Source organism: Capricornis sumatraensis, chromosome 7 (genome assembly GCF_032405125.1).
Source record: "Capricornis sumatraensis isolate serow.1 chromosome 7, serow.2, whole genome shotgun sequence".
Classification (NCBI taxonomy): domain Eukaryota; kingdom Metazoa; phylum Chordata; class Mammalia; order Artiodactyla; family Bovidae; genus Capricornis; species Capricornis sumatraensis.
In genome coordinates this window covers 118,653,899-118,667,676 of record NC_091075.1, presented here as the reverse complement: position 1 = coordinate 118,667,676, position 13,778 = coordinate 118,653,899, and the positions used below count along the sequence as shown (strand labels likewise).

Genomic DNA, 13,778 nt, shown 5'->3' with positions numbered 1-13,778 from the left:
AAAACTAACCATTTTATTGTAGAACAGTCTTACCGAAAAGTTAGGAACATAGAATAGGCCCCTCACTGGGTTGCCTATATTGCTAGCATCTTACGTTTCTAGGGCATTTGACACAATTAAGAAACCAGCGTCAATACATTATTACTAATTCCATACTTGATTCCGATTTCGCCAGTTTTCACCTGGAGTCCTTTTTCTGCCCCAAGACCCTACCCAGGACCCACATCACGTCCAGTCGTCTGGTTCCCTCAGCTGGGACCTGCTTGCTGTTTTTCTCCTGTTTAGACCAGGGCTGTGGGCTTGGGGAGGGAGGCCTCCGAGATAAGCGCCCTCCTCCTGCCAGCAGGCCAAGGGTGCCTGCTGCCGGCGTGACCCATTGCTGCTGCCGTCGGCCTTGCTCTGAAACGGTGTTTGCTACATTCTCTCCTGGATGGGTACTGTTTTATTTTCCCCTTTCTAGGCTGCTTTCTCTGAAATCGAGTTTCTGAGCACAGCCCTCTGTCTGCAGAGCCAGAGTTGAAGTGAGAGGGGTGGTGTCCTGAGGAAGCTGACTCCCTGGGGAGAGTGTTCACTGACCCGACGGCATCGGCGCAGAGGACAGAGCCAGGGGAGGGGAGTGGAGGTCAGCCGCGGCGTGGGCACTGCTGGTGCGGACAGAGACAGGGAGCTCTGCAGCAGCCAAAGGCGGAACCCGGCCAGCAAGGGACTGCCTCTCAGGATGTGCAAATTCACTTCCTCTGTTAAACTTATTCGTAGGTGTTTTATTGTTTCTGATGCAACTGTAAACAGGATTTGTTGCTGTTCACCCACTCGTGTCCAGCTCTTTGTGACCCCATGGGCTGCAGCACGCCAGGCTTCCCTGTCCTCCACTATCCCCTGCAGTTTGCTCAAACTCATGTCCATTGAGTTGGTGAAGCTATCTCACCATCTCATCTTCTGCCACCCTTTTCTCCTCGTGCCTTCAACCTTTCCCAGCATCAGGGTCTTTTCCAAAGAATCAGTTCTTCGCATCAGGTGGCCAAAGTATTGGAGCTTCAGCTTCAGTATCAGTCTTTCCAATGAATATTAAGGGTTGATTTCCTTTAGAATTGACTGGTTGGATCTCCTTGCAGTCCAAGGGACTCAAGAGTCTTCTCCAACACCACAGTTCGAAAGCACCAATTCTTGGGCACTCAGTCTTCTTTACGGTCCAACGCTCACATCCGTACATGACCACTGGAAAAACCACAACTTTGACTAGATGGACCTTTGTTGGCAAAGTAATGTCTCTGCTTTTTAATGTGCTGTCTAGGTTTGTCATAGCTTTTCTTCCAAGGAGTAAGTGTCTTTTAATTTCATGGCTGCAGTCACCATCTGCAGTGATTTTGGAGCCCAAGAAAATAAAGTCTGACACTGTTGCCACTGTTTCCCCATCTACTGGCCATGAAATTATGGGACTGGATGCCATAATCTTCGTTTTTTGCATGTTGAGTTTTAAGCCAGCTTTTTCACTCTCCTCTTTGACTTTCATCAAGAGGCTCTTTAGATCCTCTTCACTTTCTGCCATTCAGTTCAGTTCAGTTGCTCAGTCGTGTCCGACTCTTTGCAACCCCATGAACTGCAGCACACCAGGCCTCCCTGTCCATCACCAACTCCCTTAGTTCACTCAGACTCACGTCCATTGAGTCCATGATGCCATCCAGCCATCTCATCCTTGGTTGTCCCCTTCTCCTCCTGCCCCCAATCCCTCCCAGCATCAGAGTCTTCCAATGAGTCAATTAGTCACTTGAGGTGACGAAAGTACTAGAGTTTCAGCTTCAGCATCATTCCTTCCAAAGAACACCCAGGGCTGGTCTCCTTTAGGATGGACTGGCTGGATCTCCTTGCAGTCCAAGGGACTCTCAAGAGTGTTCTCCAACACTACAATTCAAAAGCATCAATTCTTCAGCACTCAGCCTTCTTCACATCAGCTGCATATCTGTGGTTATTGACATTTCTCCCCACAATCTTGATTCTAGCTAGTGCTTCATCCAGTCCGGCAGGTCTCATGATGTATTCTGCATAGGAGTTAAATAAGCAGGGTGATAATATACAGCCTTGAAGCACTCCTTTCCCAATCTGGAACCAGTCTGCTGTTCCATGTCTGGTTCTAACTGTTGCTTCTTGAGCTGCATACAGGTTTCACAGGAGATAGGCAAGGTGGCCTGGTATTCCCATCTCTGGAAGAAATTTCCAGTTTGTTTTGATCCACACAGTCAAAGGCTTTAGCGTAGTCAATGAAGCAGAAGTAGATGTTTTTCTGGAACTCCCTTGCTTTTTCTACGATCCAACGGGCGTGAGGTCTGGGTGCTGAGTGTGCTCTCTGCCGGGGTGTCACTGCTCTGGGTGCTCTAGGCTGACAGAACAAGGAGACGTGTGTGTTTAAAGGCATCTGCGTGTGGCCACCTGTGTCTGCCTGGAGGTAAACGGGAGTCCACCCCGTTGCCTGCAGCTCTGTCCACCACCACGTGGATCACTCCAGAGTCCTCCCTACTCCAACACAAGAGACCTGGCTCCCGCCATCGGTGGCCATGTCTCTCTCCCGGGTGCACCGGGCCGTGGGCAGGTCCATGAGCCTCGGGGGTGCACTGGGCCATGGGCAGGTTCATGAGCCTCGGGGACACTGCAGAGTGGGTGCAGCGTGGTGGGCACACAGATGCGACCACACGTCAGGAGGACTGTCTGGAAAGGTGCCCAGACGATGGAAACTGCAAGCAAGTGAGACTTCATTCTCCTGTAGGGCATAACATTTTCTGCTGTTAATGTGGACACTGAAATGAATGAAAACCACCTCCGAGTCCTTTGTGTGGCAGACCCCGCCAGAGTCTCCAGGTCACCGAGATCCCCTGCGGGAAGTGCCTGGGCTCGGCAGCGAGTCCCTTCCTCAGCCTCTGCCCGCTGCTCCGGGGGGGTGACGACGGGCACTCGCCCGCATTTGTCTTCACAGTGGACTCGGGCACGTGTAAGAAAAATAAGAGAACTGATCTAGAAGAACGCAATGCTAACAGCCCTCAGTCCACGTCCAGCGACAGGCGAGGTGCAGAGGCGGCATCTGAGGTCTCTCCTTGGGCATCTATCAGAATGTCAGCAGTTGTTTTAGCAAAATGCCAAAAACAGGGTCCGATTTGACCTGTGGAGAAGGTAGCCGCGCTGCCCAGGACTGCGGCTGGCGCATCGGCGCGCAGGTTCCATGCTCCAGGCAGCCGCGGAGGCGATGGGAGCCCAGGCGCGGAGACCGCAGCGCCCTCGGATAACGCAGGGCGGGCCGCGGCCTCCTCTGCCCTGCTCTGCAGCGGAGCGGCTCCCCAGTCTTCCGAGCGCTGTGTGGGACGCCCGCCGGGGGCTGTTGGGGTCAATGAAGAACCGAGCTCCCCAGGAGCGGGCTCCCTTCGGCTGTCGCCTCCCACATCAGCGCTGCCCCGAGCGCCGCCTTTTCCTGCGCTTTCGGTCCGCCCCGCCCCTGCGCTGCGTTCTCCAGGGTTCACCACCTCCCACACCGCGGCTAGTTGAGCGTGTTTGCTGTCCGTCTCGGGCCCTCCACCCCCAGGCTCCACGAGGGCAGAGGTTTCGGTCCGCTGGGCACGAGCTCCGCGGTTCTGGGAGTGAGCGAGGAGACGCAAGAAGGGAGGCGGGCGGAGGAGCGGGGGTCCGGACTTCAGCCTGAGAGCCTTGGCCGCAGGTGGGCCTGAAGAGCATCGGGCGGGCACCTGAGAGGCTCCCAGGCTGCGGCCCAGGAGGCTGGGGGATGGAGGGAGGTGAGGAGGCGGGGAGAGGAGAGGAGACCAGGAGGCGGACCCCATGGGAGCTGGTGCTCAGGACGTGCAGTCCTGCCTGAGGGACCAGGGGTCTGAGACAGGGACTGCGACTCGGTGGGGGTTTTTTTTTGAGAGATCTGAAGGAGAGCTAAGCAAAGAGAGACGTGAGAGTCTGAGCATGTGAGTGGGCAGCTACTGGTGGGGAAGGGGCGTGTGCAGGGGGCCCAGAGGAGGGAGGGGCGCCGGGCTGGGGAGAGCCGCAAGGAGGCGGGGGCTGGGGAAGGATCAGTCCCGCCCCCACGCCCCGCCCCCAGGGGAACAGGAGCCTGAGCTGCCTGGGGAGGAAGGACAGACCCGGGCCACCAGCAGGGGGACAGTGCGGGCAGCCTGGAGCGGGCCAAGCGCTCGCTCGCCATCAGGGAGAGCCTGAGCCTCTGCCAAGCAGAGGAGGGAGGCCGGGCCGAGTGCGGCCACAGGGGTCGGGCAGCGTGACTCCAAGAACACGCTCCTCTCCCGGCCGGCTCTTTGCCTCTGAAGGTCTGTTCAGCTGCAGGTCACAACCAGTGCTTTGAAAGATGAGTTTGAATAGAACAAAAATCAGCAGTGTGCACGGCTTGGTGGTACCTGCCCCTAATCACCTCCACCCGCCAGGGCCCCATGAAGGCAGGTGCGCGGAAGGGCTGTGACTCGTCCAAGGACCATGAAGCGACAGACCTTTATATTCCAAATAAGAGACGGAAAGTAATGTCACTAAGATAACAAAATACAGAGGTTTAAAAATCTCATTTGAGTTCAAGTAATGGTGCAGATTTAGCCATAATTATCTAACTTATGAAAATCTTGCTAATAAATATTTTGATAGATATTTAAATGATATCAGGGCTTCCCTGATAGCTCAGTTTGGTGAAGAATCCACCTGCAATGCAGGAGACCCCGGTTCAATTCCTGAGTCGGGAAGATTCTCTGGGGAAGGGAAACGCTACCCACTCCAGTATTCTTGGGCTTCCCTGGTGGTTCAGCTGGTAAAGAATCTGCCTGCAATGTGGGAGACCTGGGTTCGATCCCTGGGTTGGGAAGATCCCCTGGAGAAGGCAAGGGCTACCCACTCCAGTGTTCTGGCCTGGAGAATTCCAAGGACTGTATAGTCCATGGGGTTGCAAAGAGTTGGACAAGACTGAGCAACCTTCACTTAAATGTTATCACGTGGGAGGGATATTCATAAGCAAAGCTGAAAATTTCACACACCAACAATGGAAAGAACAAGACTAGATTATTCCAAACGAGCCACTGTGACATCCGGTAGGCACAGATGAGCACGGGGCTTAAACACTGGACAGGGAGAGCAGGACTCTTCCTGGGGCACAGTCTGAGCCTGAAGGCAAGTTCCTGAGACTCTTCACCAGAGGACAACATAAGAGCAACTGGCACACTGGAGGGGAGACTAGAGCATCCGCTACTAGAAGCAAAAAGATAAGTAACAAGTATCCCTTTCTAGTGCATTCAAAGAGACGTTGATTAAATTAAACGTATGTAGTAGATTTAAAATTTGTGACCCTTATTTCTGCTAAGAACATGAAAAATACCATAACCTTGCCACTTGCTTTGGGCCTCTCAGCTCTTTTTCCTTTTCCTTAGAAAACGGCACTCCGATTTTCACAAGGGTCCCCCTCCCCACTTTCCATCAGCCAGCAGAGCCTGTCCTCTGGCCAAGTCGACTAGCTCAAGGATGACCAGTGGCTATTCTAGACAGAGATGCAAAGAGATGCTTGCTGAGGGGATCTGCAAAAGGTGTTTCCTCCTCCTTTCATGGAATGGGCATGGAGAGACACTGCTCATTTCCATTGGAGAGAAACTAAGCTGGTATCCCTAAGACCTGCTAAGATGCTGAGAAAGAGAGGCTGGGAGATGGGGGACAGAAGCTGGACTGCTTCTGTGACTTTGACTGCTAGATCAAACCTTGCCTGAAGTCAGCCCTTCCTTGAACTTAAGTCAGTATGCTGAGATTTTTGAGGTCAATTTAGTCTGATTTGCAACTGAAGGTATTTGGATGAATACGTGGACTAGCGGTGTTTTCATCACCAGTTTAGACGTGGGGAGAAGCACCGCCCAGCAGAGGACGGACAGTCCTCCAAGCCCAGCCTTTCTCCTTGACTTTTCTCAGTCATGCCCCTCCCACTCTGGGTAGCAGCTGCGAGGAGGAGCCTACCAACCCACAGTATCAGGAAGGGGTGGGACCTACGTCAGCAGCCTCGGGCTACCTGCCCTCACTGCTTCAGCTGATGAAGCCAGTTGTCACACCACGGCCAACATCCAATGGCCCCTTCCCTGCCGACCTGGTTCTGGCCTTGGCTCTGCCTGACATTGCTGATCTGCTGAAACTCAGGTCCTGGACTTGGCCTTGGACTGTCCACTTTGCAGCCCCCGTCGTGACCTGTTCAGACCAGACAAATATGGTAGCCCTGCTTTTCCACACCAGGGGACCCGGGACCCAGGGACCATGGACTGCCCAGCCCTCACTCAGGCCCTTAGGGCCTATGGAGTCGTGGTAGGAGAGCCACTTCGGGTTCCTGCCCAAGGCTCATGCCCGGTCTTGGCCTGGAGCTCCTGGAAACACTGCCTTCTCCCAGGCTTCTGGGCCAGAAGCAAGCCTCAGCCTCATGGCTTGCAGCTTGTGTCAGCCTACCCCCTTCTAAGTCGCTTCAGTCGTGTCCGACTCTGTGTGACCCCATAGACAGCAGCCTACTAGGCTCCCCCGTCCCTGGGATTCTCTGCGTTTCTCCCCCAGAGGGCCCAGCCAGGCCCTTTTGGAGGAGGTGCTTGCCTCCCTCTCAGCACTTCCTCCAAGGCTTCGAGGAGTTCCCATGCCTCCCTGTAAAATGAACCTGTCCGTATAGCATACTTGCATACCTTACATTATAAACTCTGAAAAATACACTCCTGAGTCTTGATATTTAAAGGGAAGCTTCTGAAAGGAAAAAAAAAACCCCAGCACTTTCTGGTGGGCGTTCCTGACACTTCCTTGTTCCCGCCGAGCACTTTCGCAGGCTCCATGTCGAAAGCCAGAGCTGAACACAGAATTCTGTATTCTCAGCTGCACCCCCCCCGCCCCCCTCCCCCCCCCGAAGAAGCAGGGGCCTCAGCCCAAGAGGTGCTGGGAATGAAATCCACAGAAGACCATGTTCGGAAGCTTCCTTGTGCAAGTAAGGCTTTTGTTCCGTTAAAGCTGCCAATTAGGAGCCTACGCTTCCAGGAGGGTGTGCGGGTGCTCTCCCACCCCTCAGCCGGTACAACCAGAGCCTGGATGAACCAAGGCGGGCAAGCAGGTGGAGAGAGTGGGGCAAACCAGCTTGGGACCACAGGGCCAAGGGTTACAAGTCCGATCCCCCACCGAGTCCCCCCAAACTAAGCACGTGCTAAGTAAATGACAGCTGGACTGACACACAGAAAACCGCACGGTCTAGCAGGACGAGGTCTCCTTTCAGAATCTCCCCTGGTGGCTCCGACGGCAAAGCCTCTGCCTGCAGTGCGGGAGACCTGGGTTCAGTCCCTGGGTCAGGAAGATCTCCTGGAGAAGGAAATGGCAACCAATCTCATGGACGGAGCAGCCTGGTAGGCTACAGTCCATGGGGTCGCAAAGAGTCGGACATGACTGAGCGACTTCACTTTCTTTTCTTTCTCCTTTCAGAAACAAAAAGTGCACCGGCAGCCGCGCATCCAGGCGAAACCTCCCTCACAGACACGGCGCTTCCCCAGCGCTGACTCACCGGGTGCTTCGCTGACAGCCTTCCGCTCACGGTGCCCGTCTGGTTCCACGTGGAGGATACGGCGCCCTTGATCAGTGGGAAAGAATCGGTTTAGGTTCTGATGCCGCGTGGAGGCACCCACACGCTGGCCCTCTCTGCCTACAGCACACAGCTCTCAGAGCGCTGCCCTGGAGACCCGAGCCAACGGCCCTGAACTCCCAACCCGAGGGTCCTCGGGGTTACAGGACTCCCACACGTGGTCAGGGTGACCGAGATTCTCCCCGACCGGTGCAGAGGCTGACGTGCCGTGGGGGGCTCAGCGTGGACGTGAGGAGGGGCTGCCCTCCCCTGACGGGCAGGGGCTGTCCCTCGCCATTAGCCTCATGCAAGCCACAGCACCTCGGACTGCAGCCTTCTCACGCGTGAACTGAAACAACATCCCCCTCGAGGGATTGCGGAAAGGACACGCGGCAACAGGCGGAAGAGCATGTGGTCGTCGGCAGAGCTTCCACATGAATACGAGATTTTAAGGTGAAATGTCAACTTACGCTGTAGAGCAGAATGACAACAAAATTGTGGCTCATAGGTTCAAGAATCTTAGACTATTTACAGAAATCCTACTTGTATCTGCACTCATGTCTAAGTGGCTCACATTCCCAGTCACTATATCTATATATTTTTAAGCCTTGTTACCTTTTCCATGCAGGCTAGCAAGCCATCTACAAAGGTGGACTTGAGCTTGTGAACCTAGGTCGTAAAACAGAAACGGTCACTTTCTCTGTCTAAGCGCTTAAATGAGGAACGAGCGTCAAAGCCGTGCTGCTCAGCGTGCTGGGTGTGGCTCGTTGCCTGTCCCCTCAGGTAACCCCAGGAGGCCCTGAAATGGCCTTGTGTGGTGCCCAGATCAAACAACGACAGCCAGCAGAGAAAGATGTCACCCTGCTCCTTCTAACGATGCTTTTTACAGGAAAGCTGCAGAGAGAACGGGAACGTCACCCGGGAGCGTCACCCAGGGTCGCCACGGCACCTCTTAGTTCAGGGGCGACCGTCACCCACCCCTCCGGCTGCCCAGGGGTGTCACCCAGGGTCGCCACGGCGCCTCTTAGTTCAGGGGCGACCGTCACCCACCCCTCCGGCTGCCCAGGGGCGTCACCCAGGGTTGCCACGGCGCCTCTTAGTTCAGGGGCGACCGTCACCCACCCCTCTGGCTGCCCAGCCCTCACAGGAACAGCAGCAAACCACCACGCTGAGTGGCAGCAACCGCCGTGAGCGCACAGATGCCAGGTGCGCAACGGAGAAACCGGAGGGCTGGGAGAGCAGCTAAAAACGGGGGTGTGCTCAGCAGCCAGTGAGCCCGGGGAGGCCTCTAACACACGGCGCCACGCCGGGGCGCAAGGAACGTTGCCTCCACCCAGAGGAAGCCGGGCTTGCACGAGGTCAGCCTGAATAAACTGTCCCTTCAGGATGCGGTCAGGGCTACCTCCGTGATGATTCTGGGTGTCACGTGGGCCCCCTTTGTCACCAACATACTTACAGAAAAAATAAATCTAACTCACCTGCCTGTATTCCAAAATTATTTTGGGTAATGGATGAAGGTCTTGCAGAGCATTTAACTAAAAAATAAGAATAAATATCACCAACAGAATTCCTTCGCTTAATTTTAACAGTTTAACACTCATTTTCAGATGGAGAAAGTCCTGATAATACATGGTCTATCTTGAGCACACTTTCCAAAATGAAGACTTGTAATAAACCCAGTTACTCAAGTGTCATAGTCTTAATCCCCTAACAGAGTCATTTCTGTATACATGGGAGTGAAAGGCACTTCACACGAACTTGGAAGGAAGATTCCTCTTGAGATCTGAATCCCTGAAATCGAAACCCAGGGCATGTAAGTACCATGCGGAGGAGTAAATGAGGAAAATGCCTACAGTTGTGTGACTCCACAGTTTCGGAACACCCAACACCTGAGACACAGCTACCTGGGCACCCAGCTGGGGAGGCAACGCTGGGATGTGACTATACGTTTTCAATTTAATTTTTAAAAGTCAAAGTACAACATACAGAAAGTACAAGATCCCATGAACAAGGTTTGTTTAATTATCACAAAGGGAACATGCCTGGGTACTGCCAGAGGGAACATTCCGGGTTCCCACACAGGTCTCTGTCCCTCCCCCAGAGGTAACCACCACCCTGGCCCCCTCCAGCAAGACCAGTCTTTACCACTTTTTTAACTTCCTATCAGTGGAATAGGATACGTGTTCTTTGTGTGGGGCTCCCTTTGTTCAATATCCGGTGTTAAGGTTGGTCCTTGCATGAGGGGCTGCCCTGGTGGCTCAGTGGTAAAGAATCCGCCTGCAACGCGGGAGGCCTGGGTTTGATCCTTGGGTCAGGAAGGTACCCTGGAGGAGAGCATGGCAACCCACTCCAGTATTCTGGCCTGGAGAATTCCATGGACTCTAGTCTGTGGGGTTGCAAGGAGTTGGACGCAGCCGAGCCACTTTCACTCTCAATTGCTTTATGATGGATCTTGACAGCCAACAGACTGAGGCCCTCAGCAGTGCTTTTAAGATTATCTTGGCTCTTCGAGCTTTTGGCATCTCCATATAAATTTGGGTTTTGGTTCGCCAGTTTGTACCAAAAAGTCCTGCTAGGGAATCAGGGTCATTTTGAATCTGCAAGTCCCTTTGGGGGAGAACTGACCGCACAGCTGTGAGGCCCTGGTGTGAGCCCCAGAGCCGTGCTGCTCTCAGCTGTGAGGCCCTGGTGTGAGCCCCAGAGCCGTGCTGCTCTCAGCTGTGAGGCCCTGGTGTGAGCCCCAGAACTGTGCTGCTCTCTGTTTGCAGACGACTGACCACACACAGCCTGGGCCGGCCACAGGGACGCAACGGGAGGGCCACCGCTGGAGTCCCCTGAGCAGGCTCTACCCGGGAGGAGTCCTGCCTCCGTGCAACCCAGCACTGCAGCTTCTTCGAGAAGCTGTCCCTCGGGGGATCAAAGCGCATGAAAACACTCGGCCACGAAAACTGCTTAAGATCAGCTCGCTCTCTTTATCCTGATACTTTACTCACAAAAGAACTCTAACCGCAGGCTCCCTGCATATCTCCAGTCGAGCTGTCTGGGCACACTTGAGGAGAATGGAGTGTTTGATCTCTGGATGCAGCCCTGCCGCGCCGGGTGACTGTCAGAGGCAGAGTGACGGCCTCGGTCACTGCGAGCGCTTTATCACACGCTCCCTGTTGGCTCCGGGCACCACGTTCTTTTCCATCTCTGGCTAATCCGCAGCCTCTGCTTAGTGCCTCTTCTCTCTGACCCCTACGTGGCAGTTTCTCAGCGTTCAGTTCTGTGGTTATCGGTGCGGGCTGCTTATGGACTCAGTGGGAGAGCTTCAAAAGCCTGTCAGGACTGGGCCGCACACCCCTGGCCTCTGACTCTGTGGCCTAGTCGAGGGTCTAGGCAGGAGCGGTTCTCAAAAGCTCCTGCCAGCGTGGAGGGCTGACCCCCAGGGCGATGACGTCCAAGTGAGCACCTCCTGCACGAGCCGTCTCCTCACAGACCCAGCTGCTCTGTGTCAACATCTGTGCCCACATTTGTCTTCCCGAGCGCAAGACTGAGTGCTTGACACACCTCGCCCCTGCCCAGTAAACCGCTTCTCTCTTGGTTCTTCCTGGGTAGCGGCCGTCTCTACCTGCTCAGGTGCAGAACTAAGATAACCAGGAATTACTCACATTCACACTCACGTGAACTCACACTTACAGAACCACCCTTCTGTTCTCAAAACGCTCTGGGTGTGTCTGCCCTGCCCCAGCCTCACCACCGGCACCTGCACACTGAGCCAGCGGAGCCCACACCACGGCCAAGGCCTGTTAGTGGGCTTCCTCCATTCTCCAACCGACTGCAAGAGCACTCTTTCTACCTTTAATTTGTACTTGTTTATTGTTGGGCACATGGCTTGTGAGAACTTAGCTGCCTAACAAGGGCTTGAACCTGCGTGCCCTGAAGTGGAAGTGTAGCGTCTTAACCACTGGATGGCCATGGAAGTCCCAAGGGTGGTCTTGGTCAAAATCCAGGACACGGACACCGCCACGTGCTGGTGAGGGCGTGGGCAGCAGGAACTCTCGTCACTGCTGAGGGGAATGCAAACGGTGCAGCCACCTTGGAAGACAGTTTGGTGGTTTCTCACAAAACCATCCAGAAATTATCTACTCAAATGAGACGGAAACTTATGTCCACAGGAACACCTGCACATGAGTGTTAAACAACTTCATTCATAATTGCCAAAACTTGGAAGCAACTAAGACATCCCTCAGTAGGTAAATAGATGGAATAGGACTCTGTGTTAAAAAGAAATGAGCTCTGAAAAGACATGGAAGAACCTTAAGCACATATCACTAGCTGAAAGAAGCAAGTCTGGAAAGGCCACAGAATAACTAACTCTTATGTGATACTCTGGAAAAGACAAAGCTACGGAAACAGCGGTTGCCGGGGTGGAGGGGAGGGGGAACAGGGGGAACAGAGGACGTTTAGGCGGTGAAACCACTCTGCGCAATGCTGCAACGGTGGACACCGGTCGCCGAACGTCGCTGAGCCCACGTGACACCAAGAGTGACCCCAGTGCAGACTACACTTTGGGAACGATGACGTGTCACGACGGCTCATCCTCGGCAACAAACGTGCCCCCTGGTGGGGCATGCTGGTGGTAGGGGGACTGTGTGTGTTACAGAGGGGCAGGGGGTATATGAGGCTTCTAGTACCTCCTGCTCAGCTCTCTCGTGACCCTGAAACTAAAAACAAGGTCTAATAGAACCACACCTAAGCTCACAGTTGCACCCTCTCTTGCTGATCTAGGCTGCCCGTCTCACCGCTGGTCTACACCCCTTTCAATGCCGGGGGCGGGGCAGGCATGGGGGGCAGGAAGGGAGAAGGGAAGTAGAGGAGCCAGTTTTCAGTTGGGAATCATGTGCACGTGTTGCCCAGAGAAGGCTCATCTTTTTAGGTGTGCAGAATAGTATGACTTCCCCAGTTAAGTAAGTTGTTCAGTTGTTGCTTCCCTGATAGCTCAGTGGGTAAAGAATCTGCCTGCAATGCAGGAGACCCTGGTTCGATTCCTGGGTTGGGAAGGTCCGCTGGAGAAGGGATAGGCTACCCACTCCAGTGTTCCTGGGCTTCCCTTGTGGCTCGGTTGGTAAAGAAGCCGCCGGCAATGTGGGAGACCTGGGTTCAGTCCCTGGGTTGGGAAGATCCGCTGGAGAAGAGAAAGGCTACCTACTCTGGTGTTCTGGCCTGGAGAATCCCAGGACTGTATAGTCCATGGAGTCGCAAAGAGCTGGAGACACTGAGTGACTTTCACTTCACTTTTCAGCTGTTGAGTCATGTCCGACTCTTCGTGACCCCATGAACTGCAGCACATCTGGCTGCCCTTCTTTCACTATCTCCCAAAGTTTGCTCAGACTCACTTCCACTGAGTTGGTGATGCCATCCAACATCTCATCCTCTGTGGTTCCCTTCTCTTGCCCTCAATCTTTCCCAGCATCAGGGTCTTTTCCTACTGACTTCGTTCTTCACATCGGATAGCCAAAGTATTGGAGCTTCAGTTTCAGTCCTTCCAATGAATATTCGGAATTGATTTCCTTTAGGATTGACTGTTTGATCTCCTTGCTGTCCAAGGGACTCTCAAGAGTCTTCTCCAGCACCCCAATTCAAAAGTATCAATTCTTTGGTGCTCAGCCTTCTTCATGGTCCAACTCTCACATCTGTACATGACCACTGGAAAAACTATAGCTTTGACTAGACAGATCTTTGTTGGCAAAGTGATGTCTCTGCTTTTTAATATGCTATCTAGGTTGGTCATAGCTTTTCTTCCAAGGAGCAACCATCTTTTAATTTCTTGGCTGTAGTCACCATCCACAGTGATTTTGGAGATCAAGAAAAGTGAATTCTGCCACTGTTTCCACTTTTTCCCCATCTATTTGCCAGCAAGGCTAACAGAATATGGTTCATGTTGACTATGTCTTTGTGAAGAAAGCTGCAGGGCATTGTCTTAATCCCATGCACAGGAGAGCACCTTGACACAGGGGAGAATCACATCTCCTCCTCTGCTGCTGGTTGGCAGGGAGAGTTGAGGGGCAACACAGGAGAGGGAGCGGGTGCCCGGGCACAGAATAAATCAGGCCGAGACCCCCAGCCTGGGTGCAGCCCGAGGGGACAGTTATGGCTCTCTCAGGTCCCACCACTCCTGGAGCTCAAGGGCACGCTGCCATGT

At 53.8% G+C, this 13,778-nt stretch overlaps 1 protein-coding gene across 1 annotated transcript in view; it reads right to left on the bottom strand.

Moving 5' to 3' along the window:
- The window catches only part of POLN (DNA polymerase nu), a 142,448-nt gene that overhangs the window by 63,426 nt on the left and 65,244 nt on the right, over nucleotides 1–13,778 (bottom strand). The window contains exons 12-14 of the mRNA XM_068974993.1: nucleotides 9,073–9,129; nucleotides 8,210–8,263; nucleotides 7,538–7,603 (exon numbers count right to left, since the gene is read on the bottom strand). Of these exons, the coding sequence (XP_068831094.1) occupies nucleotides 7,538–7,603; nucleotides 8,210–8,263; nucleotides 9,073–9,129 (177 nt within the window). The remainder of the gene's footprint in view (nucleotides 1–7,537; nucleotides 7,604–8,209; nucleotides 8,264–9,072; nucleotides 9,130–13,778) is intronic.